At 34.3% G+C, this 19,192-nt stretch overlaps 1 protein-coding gene across 1 annotated transcript in view; it reads right to left on the bottom strand.

Moving 5' to 3' along the window:
• rin2b (Ras and Rab interactor 2b) overlaps positions 1-19,192 on the bottom strand; it is a 47,033-nt gene that overhangs the window by 26,136 nt on the left and 1,705 nt on the right. Inside the window, exons 2-8 of the mRNA XM_056459427.1 lie at positions 16,030-16,149; positions 15,357-15,435; positions 11,673-11,773; positions 8,439-8,598; positions 6,288-6,399; positions 4,310-4,382; positions 2,245-2,336 (exon numbers count right to left, since the gene is read on the bottom strand). Of these exons, the coding sequence (XP_056315402.1) occupies positions 2,245-2,336; positions 4,310-4,382; positions 6,288-6,399; positions 8,439-8,598; positions 11,673-11,773; positions 15,357-15,413 (595 nt within the window). The 5' untranslated portion in view covers positions 15,414-15,435; positions 16,030-16,149. The remainder of the gene's footprint in view (positions 1-2,244; positions 2,337-4,309; positions 4,383-6,287; positions 6,400-8,438; positions 8,599-11,672; positions 11,774-15,356; positions 15,436-16,029; positions 16,150-19,192) is intronic.

The raw sequence follows: 19,192 nt of genomic DNA, 5'->3' as shown, positions 1-19,192 counted from the left end.
CTTTACGGCTGTTTATCAAGATGACGACTAGGTTTGTTTGAGCCCGGGTCGACCATGGCTCGTTATTATATGTATTTATATTTCCGCTTTAATCTCTCGCTATGTTATTCAAACATGGCGGGTTTTTTGTTTTCATTCTGGCTTGTTGCGTAAGCGAATGACGTATCTCTGTAAACCAATAGCGTTCAGCTGCGCGTGTGGCTCCGCCTTTTGGTACCCTTTCTCGTGTTTGGTACCCTTTCGAAAGGGTGCCGAAAAAGTGGTACGGTACGGTTCGGTACGCTTTTATAGCCGTTTCCACTGTCAAAAAGCCAAACCAAACCGAACCGTACCGTACCACTCAGTGGAAACGGGCCATTATTATTCGGGCAGCAGATGCCCTTCCTGCTGCAACCCAGTACTGGGAAAATAGATTTAAAATGATAAATATATTTTAATTTTAAGTAAAAGGATCAAATTAGGCACTTTGGGTAAGATGGATCTCATTTTTTCATTTTCTTTGGCTTAGTGCCTGATCTATCAGGGGTTGCACCACAGCAGAATGAACCATCAACTACTCTGGCATCTGCCCTTCCAGATGCACCCTAGTACTGGAAAGAACATTAAATTGAAAAAAAAAAATTATGAATTATCATAACTATTGGAGTTATTCAGTATTTGCTTGAATTAAATGTCCATTTTAGGTGATGCAGTGGCGCAGTAGGTAGTGCTGTCGCCTCACAGAAAGAAGGTCGCAGGTTCGAGCCTCGTTTGGGTCAGTTAGCGTTACTGTGTGGAGTTTGCATGTTCTCCCTGCATTTGCGTGGGTTTTTTTCGGGCGCTCTGGTTTCCCCCACAATCCAAAGACATGTGGTACAGGTGAATTGGGTAGGCTAAATTGTCAGTAGTGTATGACTGTGAATGAGTGTGTATAGATGTTTCCCAGAGATGGGTTGCGGCTGGAAGGGCATCTGCTGCGTAAAACGTGCTGGATAAATTGGTGGTTTATTCCGCTGTGGTGACCCCGGATTAATAAAGGGACTAAGGCGAAAAGAAAATGAATGAATGAATGAATAAATGTCCATTTTAGCTTCTCAATGAAATCTGCAGGTTTTAACAGCCATTAAATATGGGCAATTAAACATGAACATATTCACATGTGTATATATAAGCATTATAAAACACAAATGTCAGCTATATTTTGCTGCTTGTTAATGTTCATTCATTCAGCCCTTTATTAATCTGGGGTCGCCACAGCGGAATGAATCGCCAACTTTCCAGCATGTTTTTCGCAGCTGATGCCGCAAACCATTCATAGGAAACATCCACACACACACATACACTACTGACAATTTAGCATGTTTTTGGACTGCGGGGGGAAACCAGAGCACTCGGAGGAAACCCACGCGAATGCATGGAGAACATGCAAATTCCACACAGAAACGCCGACTGACACAGCCGAGGCTTGAACCAGCGATCTTTTTGCAGTGAGACGATTGCACAACCTACTGCGCCACTGCGTCACCCTCTTGTTAATGTTTGCTTATGCAAAGTTGAAGACAAAATTAAATAACCTGTGAAATTTTCGATCTTTTTAAAAATATTTTCCAAGTGTTGTTTAATAGAGATCATTTTTCAAACACATTTTAAACAATAATTGTAATAACTAATTTCAAACAATACATAATACATACCATTTTGACTAAATTTAACTACAGTACATAAAATCCTAACTAGATTAATTAGGTTAATCAGGCAAATTCAGTTAATTAGGCAAGTCATTGGACAACATTGGTTTGCTCTGTAGCCAATTGGGAACAAAAATGAAGGTGGTGATGATATTGGCATTAAAAATTATTCAATTAAAAACTGCTTTTATTCCAACCAAACTAAAAGAAACAAGTTTAATTAGGACAGTAAGGTCTGACTTTGCTTAGACAAAAGTCTTGTCACTTAACAGAAATAATGTACAGTATAGAATATAAAGTCATGGTGCAGTGGAAAAAGAATGAATATTGTGTATGACTCCCATGAGCCTAGACGACTGCATCTACACATCTCTGCAATGACTCAAATAACAAATTAATAATAATAACCAAACTAAAAGAAACAAGTTACTAAACATCAATTGGGAAATGATTGAAAAATATGTCAAATTTCACAGGAGGGCTTTTAATTTAGTCTTCGACTGTACACTAATACAAACACAAAAACACACATACACACTAAAAGAGACACTGATGGTAAGTGAAAGTGGGTCAGTACCTGCCCCTTGCTTGGCCACTTCATGCAGATCGGGCAGGGTTTCCGCAGAGTGAATGGCCTCAGGAAGCTTCAGTGTAAAGGGCAAAATGTCTCTAATATGAAACAAAGAAAGACGGACAAACAAACAGTGCATGAAAGAGGGTAACAACAAGCAATGGATAAAGCTGAGAGAAAGAATGCGCACACACAAAATGACTCTGTCTGTTCATACATCAATAAAAGGTCAAATTATACATCTAAATCACATTCGGCAAATGTGATTATTCTGCTCTTAATGGGTGGACAATTGGTATTGATTAGAAAGAAAGCAGACCTTTCGGTTTCTATGAGTGGCAATGATCTATGGGCGATATCATATTAATCATTTGTACTTATTGCCATTTATGACTACATCCTGTTTGCTGATATAAGGTTTTATCACTGTGAACAATGCTGGGTTCCACACACTTGTTGCACAATTCCTTCATGTGATCATAACACAAACCGATTAAGTTAACTTTATTGTTTTTTACAAATTTAAGCGGATTAAACCAGTCACTTTATTGTATTCTATAGTCTATTAATGTACATAAAACAATTAAGTTTTAAACACAATTAAGTGTGGGTTTATTACTGCACACTCATATATTGTTTTGTGTGTTTGTTTTAAAGGACACCAATTTGAACCATTTTTCAAGATTTAATATTAATCCTTTGTGTCTCCAGAATGTGTCTGTAAAGTTTCAGCTCAAAATACCTATTAGATCATGTATTATACCTTTTTAAATCTGGAAAATGGGAACGTTTTTACCATTGTAGCTGTTTTTGTTGCCTGTGCCTTTAATGCTAATGAGCTGGTTCTGCCCGCCCACTGTTCCCATGTGCTTGTCACAGCCATAGCCTTCACATAGACAAACAGCTCAGTGACAGTCAAGAATGAAGCAGGTCTCCCTTACTACCAGGGCCGTGCACAGAGCCACTGCCCCTTTGCCCTCAATGGCTGAGGTGCCCCTCTTGCTCTTAACCCCATCCCCCCCGGCCAATCCTGGAGCATCTTGACCGAAGAATTTGCTGAAGAATTTGCCCTCTCTTGTGGTTTGTAATGTAATGGGCAGCACAAATGTCTTGATACCTCAGGTTGTTGATGTTGCCATACACTCTGCAGATCTCTCGCACGGCCCCATACTGAATGTAACCCCAAACCATGATTTTTCCTTCATCAAACTTGACTGATTTTTCTGAGAATCTTGGGTCCATGCGGGTTCCAATAGGTCTTCTGCAGTATTTGTGATGATTGGGATGCAGTTCAACAGATGATTCATCAGAAAAATCGAAATTCTTACACTTTTCCAAATGATCAACAAGAAGTCAAGTTATTATTTGTTGCTCTTACAACTGGGATTGGTTTCAAGACTTTTGTCAGGTAGTGTACATATTACTGCAGATCATTCTTAATGACGACCATTCACATCACACAGTGATCCGATTTAGGACAACAGCTGCAACTGGGATAAATTACTTTTTATAAGCATTTCTTCAGGTTCTAGGAATTGTAAACCTACACCCTCAAGGTAACATTGCAAAAGCTGAGTGAAGGGGATCTTTTTTGATGATTAATTTTTTTACTCATTAATCTTGCACATGCTTCCCTTTATGGTCTTAGCATCTTTACCCTGAGTGCAAAGCAAATGTATGATAAGACTGCAATAAAATGTTTTTCTTTCTTTTTTCTTTACAATTACATGTAGCCAACCTGTTCAAAGGAGTATACACTGTAAAAAGCAATAAGTTACTAAAAAGTGAGTAAACATGTTATCTTTAAAGTAATAAGTCGACTTTACCTAAAGTAAACAAACCCATTTTAACTTAGAATTGTTGACTTAATTTTATAACTATGCACATGATTCATTTACTTAATAATTTTAAGGCAATCTAATCGCTTTTTACAGTGTAAATGTATAAATGTTTAGGGTCATGGTTTGATCAAATACTTAACTATATGTATTAGCCATAGAATGAGTGAGTGTTGCTTGATTGGTCTAATGATGTCTTGTTTAGTAATTATTAATCACTGAAAAATTGTTACCTGCTAATACAATAAAAGGCCACAAGACGAAAGAGGTCAGCAAAACTGATGTTTGAGCCCTCCAGAGAAAACGCTAGAGAAAAAAAGAGAAAAATGCACATGAAATTAATATAATATAATATAATATAATATAATATAATATAATATAATATAATATAATATAATATAATATAATATAATATAATATAATATAAAATAACATGATATAATATAATATAATATAATATAAAATAATATAATATAAAATAATATAATAAATATAATAACTATAATATAATATAATATAATAAATATAATAACTATAATAAATATAATAACTATAAAATAAAATAATATATAATAAATATAATTTAATATAAAATAATATAATAACTATAATATAATATAATATAATATAATAAACATAACAGCTATAATATAATATAATAAATATAATATAATATAAAATAATATAATAAATATAATAACTATAATATAATATAATAAATATAATAACTATAATATAATATAATATAACATAACATAATATAATATAATATAATATAATATAATAAATATAATAACTATAATATAATATAATATAATATAATAACTATAATAAATATAATAACTATAATAACTATAATATAAAATAATATAATATAATATAATTCAATATAATAAATATAATATAATATAATATAATATAATATAATACAATATAATAAATATAATAATTATAATATAATATAATATAATATAATATAATATAATATAATAAATATAATATAATATAATATAATATAATATAATATAATATAATAATATAATAAATATAATAACTATAATATAATAAATATAATAACTATAATATAATATAATATAATATAATATAATAACTATAATATAATATAATATTATATAATATAATATTATATTATATAATATAATATAACATAATATAATAAATATAATAACTATAATATAATAACTATAATATAATATAATATAATATAATATAATATAATATAATATAATATAATAAATGTAATAACTAAAATATAATATAATATAATATAATATAATATAATATAATAATATAATATAATAAATGTAATAACTAAAATATAATATAATATAATATAATATAATATAATATAATATAATATAATATAATATAATATAATATAATATAATAAATGTAATAACTAAAATATAATATAATATAATATAATATAATATAATATAATATAATATAATATAATATAATATAATATAATATAATATAATATAATATAATATAATATAATATAATATAAGCACTAAAACCACTACAATTAGTTGTGACTTTATGGGAAACTTGCAGGAAATTTGAAGGAAATTTCTGCACTGATTCTGAACTTGGCAGAAAAAAATGCTCAAAAGCCCTTGGCGCCTTTCAGACCACATCCAATTCCAAAACACAGAAGGATATTCACAGCTGGGTTGCATTTAGGCCAAAGCAGCAGGGTGTGTCTTCAATTTCACATGGTGAATTTCTTGGAACCGCACTGCTGTAAATGTCTGAAATGCTGCCAGGCTACTATTGTCACATTTAGCCACAAATATGGTGCCTTTGTTCTGAAGCGAGCCAGTAGCAAACATGCACTGCATTATAACAGATTACCTGAAGCAAGATGGAAAAGTCTACATTCTGACACAAAACATTTATAAACCGATACACAAATACAATACTGATACAGAGTGCACGTGTGTGTGAAGTCATTACTGAGCAATCTTTGACCTCTCAGTCGTTTGCACGTGAAAGCTACAGGCCCTCTCAGTGTCAACAAACCATAAACAGATAAATCCACTATAACAGATCATAAATGAAAGAAGAAACCCTCACACATCATTTACAGCTGAAGTTACTGAACAGACTGTGAAAGGAGGAAGACGTGATTAGATGTCACAAAGTGTCAACATCAGTTATGAGTGGGATATAGTAGACCTGACATACTGTACTGGCTCTCCTTTACAGGGATGTGGAGCACAGAAGAGTCTGTGGCATCACTCATCTGAAAAGACAACATCTTCTTTTGCAAGACAGATGACTTCCACACCAAAAACACCTGGAAAGGAGGACAGAACTTTGTGTTACTTCTAGTTGTAATTTTACAGATTAATTAAAGGCAAATTGCAAAACCTGCTACAGTATGTCCAACAGGTTGTCATTGCGTTGGCCCAAAATGTTAAAGCAACAAAATAAAGAGACAAGTTAAAGAGATAGTTCACCTAAAACTGGAATCGTTTACTCAACCTTATCTTGTTCCAAACCTGTTTCTGTCTTCTGTTGAACACAAATGAAGATATTCTGAAGAAAGACGGAAACCAGTAACCATTGACTTCCATAGAATTAGTTTTTTTTCCTACTACGGATGTCAATGGTTACCGGTTTCCTTCGAAATGTCTTAATTTGCTTTTAAACAGAGTAAAGAAACTCATAAAGGATTTGGAAGCATGTTGAGAGTAAATAGTGACTAAATGTTCATTTTTGGGTGGAGCATCCCTTTATAATTGTGTATATTAGTCTAAAAGTAGTCTAAAAACCCTTTTGTATGTTTATTCCGCCATTCATTCACATCTGCAGCTGACGTCAGAACATCAGAAACTGTAAATAATTCACCAACGTCACTTCAGAGTTCATATTTGAATGATTCTCTAGTGTAATGTCTAAAATGATGACAAAACGGGTGATTTTGCTCACATTTTACTATTATTTTCCAGCATATCTGTTGCATTCGGGATATCCCAATAATTAACACTGAAAAACCCAAAGCAAAGCAAACACTACCAGAAACACAACCAGAGTGTGGTATGAATACAGCACTACAACACACAAAAGAGAGAGGTCGACTTACAATATCACTTACCTGTTTTATAATGGTTTGATCAGCCGTGGTTTGAAAGTTTTTTTCCCCTAAGGACTTATTATGCAGTCTCTGTCACCATCTTGTGGTGAAACATCAACCATCTTTGCTCTGCTCAGTATGACGGGCTGATGGATGCCGACGCACTGTATATCCTTATTATATTAAAATTATAAATATTTTAAAATAGGCACTATCCTTATGAATAAACTGCATAGTTGCAATCTAAACAACTACATTCTCGCCTTAAAAAGCCTCAAAAGTACATTATGTTGCCCAACAGCAGCAATATCTGTCAAACTGTAGTGAGTTTATTGATCTGCTATCACTCTATGTGGGCGGAGTAATACATAAGAGTGAAGAGGCAGTATGAGTATACATATGCATATACACATTATGTGTATATATACGTGTGTATAAATATATATTTATATATATATATATATATATATATTTATTTATATATATATATATATATATTATATATATATATATATATATATATATATATATATATATATATATATATATATATATATATATATATATATATATATATATATATATACACACACATATATATATATAGATACTGTATATACACACACACACACACACACACACACACACACACATATACATATACATATATACACAAAGACACACATATATGTAACAACAACAAATAATTTTTAAAAATCAATGTTTGAATATTTGTACAGGAAAACAAGACAAAAAACAGCTGCATAAATCACCATCTACATTTTACAGTCCTCAGCATAAATGAGTTCACCCCTCACAGATCTCTCTTTTAATTAATATTTTCTAATAGGATGCTTTACAATAATATATGTGTGCTTGTACATTGGATTAGTCAGTACCAAAGACAAAACTAGAACTAATCTAAGAAAAAAAGATCAGTCCAAAAACTGGTGCAATTAAGTAAATACGGGAACATATTAAATATAATATGAATATAACCGTTTAATACAAATGTTTTGTTTAAATGCACCAAAGAATTTTGGCTATTTTCACTGAGAAATTGATAAAAATTTTCATTTTCAATAGAGGGTGTACTATATGAGGGAGCACTGTATGTAAAACAACCAGCTTGACATCTCCTTAAGTGTTTTTCACATAAAACTAAAATGTGTTTGTAACAGCATGACGGTGAATATCCTGAATTTTTATTTATTTTTTTATCTGCCTGGTGTTTTAGCGTTTCCTCTAACATCTTTTACCCCAGCTGGCTGCTGCAGAAGGATGCCAGTGGCCTCTTGCTGGTCGATGGAAAGCAGAAGCCAGATGGGGTGTGTGTGTATCAGTTTGTCCAACACACTCACACCGCTGCTTGCACAAGCACCATCGACCTCAGGATACTGCAGACACTCTCCTTCTATCCTACAGAGAGCAAAACACACCACGAATATAGTGGGCTGACTTTGTTGTCATAAGACACTTATTTAATGTGATTTAAAGGGGACCTATTATGCAAAAATTACGTTTATAAGTGGTTTAAACACAGTTGTGTGGCAGCAGTCTGTGAATATAGCCAGCCTTTAATGGTCAAAATTAATTATTTCTATTTTTTACAGTCTGCAGAAACACTTTGACTGCTATTCTGTCTTTGCAAATATCATCTGAGAGGTAAACTAGTTTTAGCACCGTACCTGATGAAGATAATTTAGAAAAAAGAAGTCTGGGAGCACATTCTTTTTGAATTTAAAGCGACAGTCACCAAAACTGCACAATTTATATCACAGCCTGAAAGGGGCCATTTCAAAGACTTATAAAACATTGTTTGTGTGCTATTTTGGCTAAAACTTCACACACACACTTCAGGGACATCAGAGATTAGTTTTACATATTGTAAAAATGGGCATAAAAGGTTCCCTTTACTGGAAGAAAAGACTGACTAGTCACTGGCGCCCTCTACAGGACATTGTAAAAATGTGCGTGTGTGTAGGTCACACTTTATTTAAATGTACAATTCACTCTATAAACAAACCATTAACCAAGACTTTTAGCTCAATAAACTAGCTGTTTGTTAATAGTGAGGTATAGCAGTTTGGTTTAGGTATTGGGTAGTATTAGGGATGTAGAATAAGATCTTACTTTATAAGTGCAACTTAACAGTTAATATCTTAATAACAGGCAGGTAATAAGCAAGTAGTAAATGGTGTGAATTTTTACTTAACGAGGACCTATTATGTAAAAAATAACACACCACGAATATAGTGGGCTGACTTTGTTGTCAGAGAACACTTCTTTAATGTGATTTAAAGGTGACCTATTATACAAAAAACACTTTATTAAGGTGTTTGAACACAGTTGTCTGTGAATATAGCCAGCCTCTAATAGAAAGAATTAATTAATTATATATTTTTTTAATCACTTTCGATAAAAATATTGTGCAGAAACACTTTGATTGACATTCTCACATTGTACATGTCATCAGAGAAGGAAAGCCCCACCCATTAGTGATGTTAACGATGTTGGTGACATTAGTTTTAGCACCGTGCCTGATGAAGATCATTTAGAAAAAAGAAGACTGAGGAGGCTTGAATTTAAAGCGACGGTCACCAAAACGCCACAATTTGGCTCAAAGCCCAAAAGGGGCAGTTTCAAAGAGTTATAAAAAAAAATATTTGTGTTGTATTCTTCAGCTGAAACTTCACATACACACTCTAGGGACTCTTGTTAAAAGGTGCATAATAGGTCCCCTTTAATGGAAAAAAGGCTGACAAGACACGGCGCCCTCTATAGGACATTGTAAGAGTTTGTTTAGTGGGATTGTAAGTACATCAATGTAATATATCACACGTTATTTTATTGTACAATTCACACTATCAGAAAAACATTAACCAAGACTTTTAGCCCAGTAAACTACTAATTAGCTGTTTGTTAAAAGTGAGGTAGCAGCACACTACCTATATAACACAGCACAAATATAGTGGACTGACTTTGTTGTCAAAAGACACTTATTTCATGTGATTTGTATAACCTTTTATACAAAAAACACTTTAATAAGGAGTTTAAACACAGTTGTGTTGCAACAATCTGTGAATATAGACAGCCTTTATTAGTAAAAATTAATTAATTATATATTTTTTTATAATCACACTTGATAAAAACAGTCTACAGAAACACTTTGATTGGCATTCACCCATTGTACATGTCATCAGAGGGATCGATCTCATTAGTATGAACAGCCCTGAGTGAGAAGCAGCCATTTTGAATCTGCTGCTCTGCTAAGGCATTGGCTGTTTCTCAATTCCAAAAATGCAGAGAACGGACTAGCGTTCTTGTGGAGACCGGTCTTGCCAAGTTACCTCAGAAGAATGAACTCGGAAGAGCGCGAGAACAGAGAACGCGTCCTGTGAGAAATGAGATGCTGCATTCTTCCCTGGCTCATCCTGATGACCATGTGAACCTTCACATGTTTTTAATGGAAAAGTATTTAAACATTACATCATTCATACAACGATTTATTGTTTCCCCCCTTTTCACAATATATACTATACATAAAGACCTTAAAAATATCCGTTGCACAATACAAATAAAACAAGATTTTAATACAAATTTCAGCAAATAAACACCCTTAATGTGTTTATTTTGTTATTAACAATTTCATGGTAATGTTTACTTTCATCGTTGCATTTAGGGAAACACCTAAGATAAATAAGTTATATCTCTGAAATGTAATATTAAAGCTATATAAAATGCTGTGCTTCTCACCTCCTTTATTCAGCCGCAATGACTGGTACTTCTCGAGCAAGTTTTGCGCTCAAGTCTGCATTGATGCGTCCTCGATACCAAGAACACATCCGGGAACTTTCACATATCCTCTGTCCTTGCGGTCTTGAGTTTTGGAACTGAACTTTGGCTGTTGATGATGACGTTACACGAGAACACGAGCACGCAAGATCACTGAAGAACGCATATTAAGAAACAGCCTAGGCATTTTTTTTAATCTCCACCCTCTTTTTAAAACAGGGCTGGGAGCACAATCTCATTTAAAGCGACAGTCACTAACAGAGCAAAAATTGGATCAAAGACTAAAATAAGCAGTTTCAAAGATTTATAAAACCTAATTTGCTGGGTATTTTGATCTGAAACTTCACATACACACTATAGGGACAACAGGAGCTTATTTTACATCTTGTTAAAAGCGGCATAATAGGTCCCCTTTAAACTAAAGTGTTACCAAGATCAGTGTTTCTCAACCGTGTTCCAGAAGGACCACCAACACTTCATGTTTCTGATGTCTCCTTTGTCTGTCACACACATTACAGTTCTTTCAGTCTCTGCTAATGAGCTGATGAACTGAATCAGGTGTGCTTGGTTAAGGAGACACGGAAAACTTGCAGAGCTGGTGGTCCTCAAGGAACGTGGTTGAGAAACACTGACCTAGATGTATATGCAACGCTTAATTTCATTGCAATACTGTATAATTACTTTTGTTGTGTACTCACTGTACGAGCATGGACGTGTCTGGGTCGCTGTCTGAATCCTGCACAGCATGAACGATTTGCTGCTCCAGTTTATCCAGTGACAAAGCAAACGCATCGACAAGCTGCACAAGGATAAAAGAAGCAAAATCTTAGTCATCCAAGCAAAGAGCAGTGTGTTGAGTTGATATCTTAAGGGCCTATTTTAAATCCACACTGGCAATACCCTTTTTTGCTATTAAGACTCAGACTCAACTTTATTATCCCGTTTAGGGAAACTAAAATTGCAGCTAGGGGCCGTAACACAGGCGAAGTTCCATGTACACATTAATAAAATATTACCCCACAACATCCAATACATCATATTGAAGGTGCATCTTCCTCTCACCTGGACTCATGTAATGACCTAATGGCCGCCATTATAAAAGAATTTCTGACTCTATTTGTCCTGCAAATAGGAACTCTAAAACGACGTCCTGATGGCAACAGCTGAAACACAGAGTACAACGGGTGATCCGGGATGCATAGGATACCCTGCGCTCTCTTTAAAACACTAGTATGGTAAATTACTGTTGGACAAGTTTGATTAAAACCAATGATCTTCCTGCCACCTTCACCAGACTACTCAACCTGTTCTTGTTTGACACACTCAGATTACCGTACCAAGCTACAATGCAAAAAGATAAAACAGATTCAATAAATTGTTTATAAAACAATGTCATCATAGAGGTACAAACCTAAAATGATCTCAGTTTCCTCAGAAAAAATAATCTTTGTTGGACTTTTTTATAGACAGCCTGAGTATTAGGTTAAATGTCAACATATTGTCAATAACAACCTCTAAAAATGTATGTGTGTCCACAATTTTAATGTCCAAGCCTTTAATATTTGTTATGCTGGGGGTGGGAGAAGCCTTCCTGTATTCTATCGCCAATGAGGAATCTGAGAAAGAGAAAAGCTGACAGGAAACTCACAGAGAATTGTGAAGGGCAAATGGGGGGAGGGGGGTTAAACTGAATATAAAATAATTAAGTTGTCCCCCTGAAAAATCTCAAGAATTGTGTTGTTTCAGCTCATTTTAAATAAGTAGTTTGAGCAAGCAGCAATTTTCCTGGCATTTAATGCTGAACTGTAATTAAGAACGATTTTGATATTAAACTGCAGGCAATTACATGCAAACAGAAATAGAATTAAAAGAGTGCTTTCTGATTTCTGTAATTCCTCAAGTGAACAACATAAAATATAATGTAAACTATATAAGATAAACTTGGATAAACTTGAGATAGAGCAGAGGAAGCAACCGTTTAGACTGAATGGAAAAAAAGCCCTGAGAGAAGAAGAGATGGAGGACTAATCAAGGGGAGAGAGAGAGAGAGAGAGAGAGAGAGAGAGAGAGAGAGAGAGAGAGAGAGAGAGAGAGAGAGAGAGAGAGAGAGAGAGAGAGAGAGAGAGAGAGAGAGAGAGAGGAGAGAGAGAGAGAGAGAGAGAGAGGGAGGGAGAGAGAGAGATTTGCTGTAAAAAAGACACATCTATTATGAAACGGCTGAATGGCCCTGTCTGGGCAACAAGCCCTAATGCAGTCACAAACACACACACATACACACACACACACACACACACACTTTCTGTCTGTTGACTTTTACAAAGAGCAGCAGAAGACAGGCAGTGAATATACGCAATGGAAGAACAAAAATGTACTGTAGGAGAACAGAGGTATTTATACTGATCCAAAAACAGTCTCTGCCTGAGTGCACTGGCTAATGAGAGTTTGTAGCAGCACCTGCATGTCTTGCCCTTATTAAATTATTACAGAAATATTTAAAGCCCCAAAGGAAAAAAAAAAGTTCTAAGCACCATGGCAGCTCAAATTTATTAGCAGGGAAACATCAGTTAAAGTACAAAGTGTTTTAGTGCATCAACACGCTACAGTTGAAGAAATAATCCTGTTATGACCTGCACTATTCATAAGTGTTTTGTAATCTAGTGATCTAGGCCAGCATTGCTATTACCATTACATCTAATAATTTCGTTTTTAGGCCATTATGCATTGTTTTTAATATGAATGCTAGTATGTTTCTTATGTTTTATTCACAAAAAGTTCTATTAAGTTACATTTTTAAACTTTTTCTATTCCTTATTATTATAAACGCCCTTTTGGCATTTTGTCCATATTTTTACTTACTTATATAAACAAATTAATTAAAAATTAGGTGGCGTGGTGGCACAGTGGGTAGAGCTGTCGCCTTACAGCAAGAAGATCGCTGGCTCGAGCAACGACTGGGTCAGAACAGGGAGAGAACAAGCAAACTCCACATGGAAATGCCAACACAAGTTTAGCTTTAACCCTAATTAAACACACCCGATCAAACCAATTGAGTCCTTCAGGCTTGTGTCAAACCTACAGGTAAGTTTGTTGAAGTAGGGTTGGAACTAAACTGTGCAGAGTTGCGGCCCTCCAGGAATTGGATTTGACACCTGTGCTTTAAGCTGTATAGAAGTGTCTTGAATAATATCTAGTAAAATATTATTTACTGTCATCATGGCAAAGATAAAATAAATCAGTTATTAGAAATGAGATATTAAAACTGTAATGTTTAGAAATGTGTTGAAAAAAAAAATCACTCCGTTAAACAGAAATTGGGGGAAAAAAATAAACAGGGGGGCAAATAATTCTGACCTCAACTGTATATACAAATATTTCCCAAATTATGTTTAACAGAGCAAGGAATTTTTCACAGTATGTCTGATAATATTTTTTCTTCTGGAGAAAGTCTGATTTGCTTTATTTTGGCAAGAATTAAAGCAGTTTTAATTTTTTTAAAACCATTTTAAAGTCAAAATTATTAGCCCCTATATATATATACATATATATATATATATATATATATATATATATATATATATATATATATATATATATATATATATATATACATATATATATATACATATATATATATATATATATGTATATATATATATATATATATATATATATATATATATATATATATATATATATATATATATATATATATATATATATATATATATAGACATTCGACTAGAATAAAAGCTGTTTTAATTGTTTTTTTATACATTTTTTCAATATTATTAGGCCCCTTAAGCAATATTTAACAATTATTGAATATTGCAAATTTTCATTTACTTGTTTGTTTGTTTGTTTGATGTGTTAAAACGACTAATTGTTTGTAAATATTTGTTTATTTCAACACTTTTTTATAATTTAATTATTAAGTACTTCAAAAATGATGTTTACATTATAAGCTCTTGATAATATTTGCCAAAAATTTAGCTTGAGGCCCTTGATTGATGCGTTCTGTTATTGTAGGGACATAGTGCTAAAATAATGAAATGTGATTGGTTGCATAAAATAAAGAGCAATATCAACTGTCCAAAATATCACCCCTGGCAGCACTCATACATGCATTTGCTGTGTGTGCTTTTATCTGGAAGGTGTAGTTCTTGCTAATCTGCAATGCATCTATGAGACGTTTCCATCTGGACGTTTATTTGACGTCTAGAAAAAGTCTTAAAGATGTTTATTATTTTTTTAATACAGACAATGATGTTTAAAAGACCTTTCTACACCGCAGATGATTTCCAAACCAACTGCTCTTTAAAGCATCTAGCAAATTAAAAACAATAATTGTGGACAGAAACTTTTTTTTAGAATAATTAACTCACCTGAAGAAAGCTACCACTCCTGTCCATCCTACTGGGTGGTACAGACAAATCCATCATTGCCAGATTTTATTTTCAGGTCCTGTGGGTCAAAGTCATTAGAATTGCTACATAAAACAATCCGGATATAAATTTATTGTCATAATGACCGATGCATAGATTCATACTGTGTTTGCTACGCATTAGTCTCCCATTGCTTTCAGACTGAGTGTCAAACTCTGTGGGTTGTTATTATTATTACAGATGAAAGACTTTGTCTGTGAGCCTGGGTTTAGAGTTTAGAAGCTGCAATTATTTCCACAAAGAGAAAATTACACACTGACAGCTCTGTCTGCTTAACATGTCTTGACTATATTAATCATATTTTGTAAAGCAATGTTTGTTTAATTAGCACGTGGAATTGAGTATGCAAGAGCTTCCAAGTTTGCAAAAAGTAAGTTACACACAAATACACACACACAAAAAATGCACAGGACAGTCTTAAACAGAAAGTTTGCAGAAGTCATACAAGGGAACATACAGTGTTGCAATCAAGGCATACGAAATAGAAACAGTGTCTAGATCTAAATTGACAGCATGTTGATATAAACGAGATTACATCACTCCAGTTCACCTGCAAAAAAGCTTTATAAACAGATACTTACAGTTTATGAAAGCAGAAACAGTTCAGTCATACCTCTTGCTTTCTGTATTGCAGCATCAATGGAGCTTTGTTCTGATTTTCACACTATCGATACTGTCTTTGGGGACATCCATAGTCTGAAGTGAAACTAGCGTCTGTGTGAGTGTTACACAGCTGCAAACAGACAAAGACACACGTGACCCATACATACAAACTGAAAGAGCTTTAAAAAAAGTGAATAAAACTGTGGATGAACAAGAGTACATTATCCAGATCAACTTTACGATTTAACTGTGGCTTTACCATGCTAATGGAAAAGTGTTTTACAAAATAGTCAAGGCACTTCAACAAAAACGCTTTACTATGTGGAAAACACAGTGATCAAATTTGGAAAACAGCAATGATTGTAGAAAGAAGAGACATAACAAGAGACGTTTTTGAAGGTTACCGCAGTTAAAAACATATAGGAAGTGTAGAGGCTCTTGCTTTGAATGACTTGTCTCTCACAGGACTTAACAGGTCTCACACCGAACATCTAATCTCTCAAATGACTTTACTAGTATTCTCAATCTTGATCGCTTGACCACCTCTTCTTCCAGTCTCTCCCACCGTTTTCTGACTGTATTGGGTTTCTTAACAAGCTGTCCAATTTTTTTTTCTCATTCAGGTTTATAACAGGGATCTGGGTTGGCCATTCCATTATTTCAATGCTTTCAGTTTAAATGAACTGCTTTACTTGTCTTGCTGTGTGACAGACGAGCCTCATTAGCTATGTTTCCATCCAAATATGCGAATGAACTTTATGCGCAAAACTGGATTATTGCATTTAAGACGTGCGACTAAAGCAGCATTTCCATCCAACGAGTCAAAGATAACAAAATCGTCACTTCCTGATTATCTGGCGCCAAATAACAACAGTATAAACTGAATTTGCTGCGGTAAGAGAAGCTTCGTGAATCTTTTCTTCATTTAATAAATGACTTGTGCCTCAGAAGGCAATGCTGACACACAGTGAACGTGCGGTGGTGTTTGAAGGCGTGAGACGCGGAGCACAGACGCTCTTGATTCTAGAGGTCATTAATAATATAATAACACTAATACTAAGGCGTTTTAGAATCACCAAAACAACATTTCAGATGTTGTACAGTGCGCTCAGCCAGCTGGTTTGTCCATTCACACACATTTTCACCATCACATGATCTTTTTAACAAAATCACGTGACCTTTTTTAATGCACATACTGGAAATTGTTTGGTAAAAAAGTTTCCATCGCAGTTTATGTGCATCTTTCCTTATCGAATAAAAAGTTTAGCCTGCTTGGATTCGTTTTTATGCGCATTTTCAAAATTGATCCGCATCTTGGCGTTTCCATTAACCGATTTTTATGCGCATATCCAAAATGTGCATAAAAATTGGTGGATGGAAATGTACCTATTGACTTGAATGAAAACTACTGGCTAATCAGGTGATGAATGCAGAGAAGAACTAATGAGAGGTTTCCAGTTTCCCTTTGATTTTCAGATATTTTAGGATTTAAGAGATCCACACACTCCAGCACTGAAGTTGTAAGCAATTCCAGCCACAGTGTTGGATCGATTGGCAATTTAGATTCACTGCATTAAGCCGCAGCCACACTAGAGTTTAAGCGAAATTCTGTCATACGGCCCTGTGAAAAGGGGCGGGAATAAACAAGTTGATCAGACATTAAAAAAAAAATAGCGATTGCTTCATATTTAAAATTTCTGTACAGAAAGGTCATGTTTTGATCTTCTATCGGTCTCAGGCAATCACATGATGCAAAACGTGTTGCAGAAGCTAGTATGTCCAGTCTCCTGCATTGGCATTTGTATGAATGTAAGTCTATGTGGCAAAAAGTGCAGTGTGACCAAGGCTTTATCCTGTACGTTTTTATTTTATTTTTTATGGAGGATCAAGCTTCTTATGGTTAATAAGAACTCTTAAGTTAATGGCACTATATTATTCTAGGAATCACATTTTTTAAAGTATCAACTTCCTTGCTATATCTAAAAGGCTCGTCTATTTGTCCTTCATCTGAAAAACCTGCTGTCGAAGAGTTTCAGTCACTTTAGAACAGATAAACATCATGCACAGTCAGTGAAATCTGGAACATTAAGCAACCAGTTAAAAGGGGTTTGTCAGGTAATTGAAGTCCATGTGAAATCAAAATTTACAATGTTTATTTTGCCAGCGCATATAGTTATTCTTTAGGAAAAGAATTAATCCATGCAAGAAAAAAAGTTTGTTTTTGTAATCTTCAAAATCTTAACCACGTCCCTCTTACCGTTCGTTTGCTATGAGGAAATGATGCACAAAAAGAAAGCCCCGCCCCCTACTCAATATTCAGTTTCAGTAGAAGTACATCAACAAACTGAAATAGAAGTATAAGCAACTTCTGGTTCATGCAGACTTTAAGGAAATTACTAGTAGGTGCTGAAAATAAAAATAACTGAGGATTCTGAAAGTGTTCTCTAACTTGGACCACTATTCTTTATCAAATATCTGATTTAAGATTTTTTTACATTGTATTTCAGAAAATATGCATCTTATGAAATAGTCTGTGCGTCAAAACTGTTCATTAACTAATGTGAGAATAACTTGACTAATCAATAACTATGAACATACACTCACCGGCCACTTTATTAGGTACACCTGTCCAACTGCTCGTCAATGCAAATTTCTAATCAGCCAATCACATGGCAGCAACTCAATGCCTTTAGCCATGTAGACATGGTCAAGATGATTTGCTGCAATTCAAACCGAGCATCAGAATGGGGAAGACAGGTGATTTAAGTGACTTTGAATGTGGCATGGTTGTTGGTGGCAGACGGGCTGGTCTGAGTATTTCAGAAACTGCTGATCTACTGGGGCTTTCACGCACAGCCATCTCTAGGGTTTACAGAGAATGGTCTGAAAAAGAGAAAACATCTAGTGAATGGCAGTTTTGTGGGCGCAAATGCCTTGTTGATGCCAGGGGTCAGAGGAGAATGGCCAGACTGGTTCCAGCTGATAGAAAGGCAACAGTAACTCAAATAACCACTCGTTACAACTGAGGTCTGCAGAAGAGCATCTCTGAATGCACAACACATCCAACCTTGAGGAGGATGGGCTACAGCAGCCGAAGACCACACTGGATGCCACTCTTGTCAGCTAAGAACAGGAAAGGCTACAATTTGCACACGCTCACTAAAATTGGACAA

Source organism: Danio aesculapii, chromosome 6 (genome assembly GCF_903798145.1).
Source record: "Danio aesculapii chromosome 6, fDanAes4.1, whole genome shotgun sequence".
In the NCBI taxonomy this organism is placed as follows: Eukaryota; Metazoa; Chordata; class Actinopteri; order Cypriniformes; family Danionidae; genus Danio; species Danio aesculapii.
This window is presented reverse-complemented; position numbering and strand designations above follow the sequence as displayed.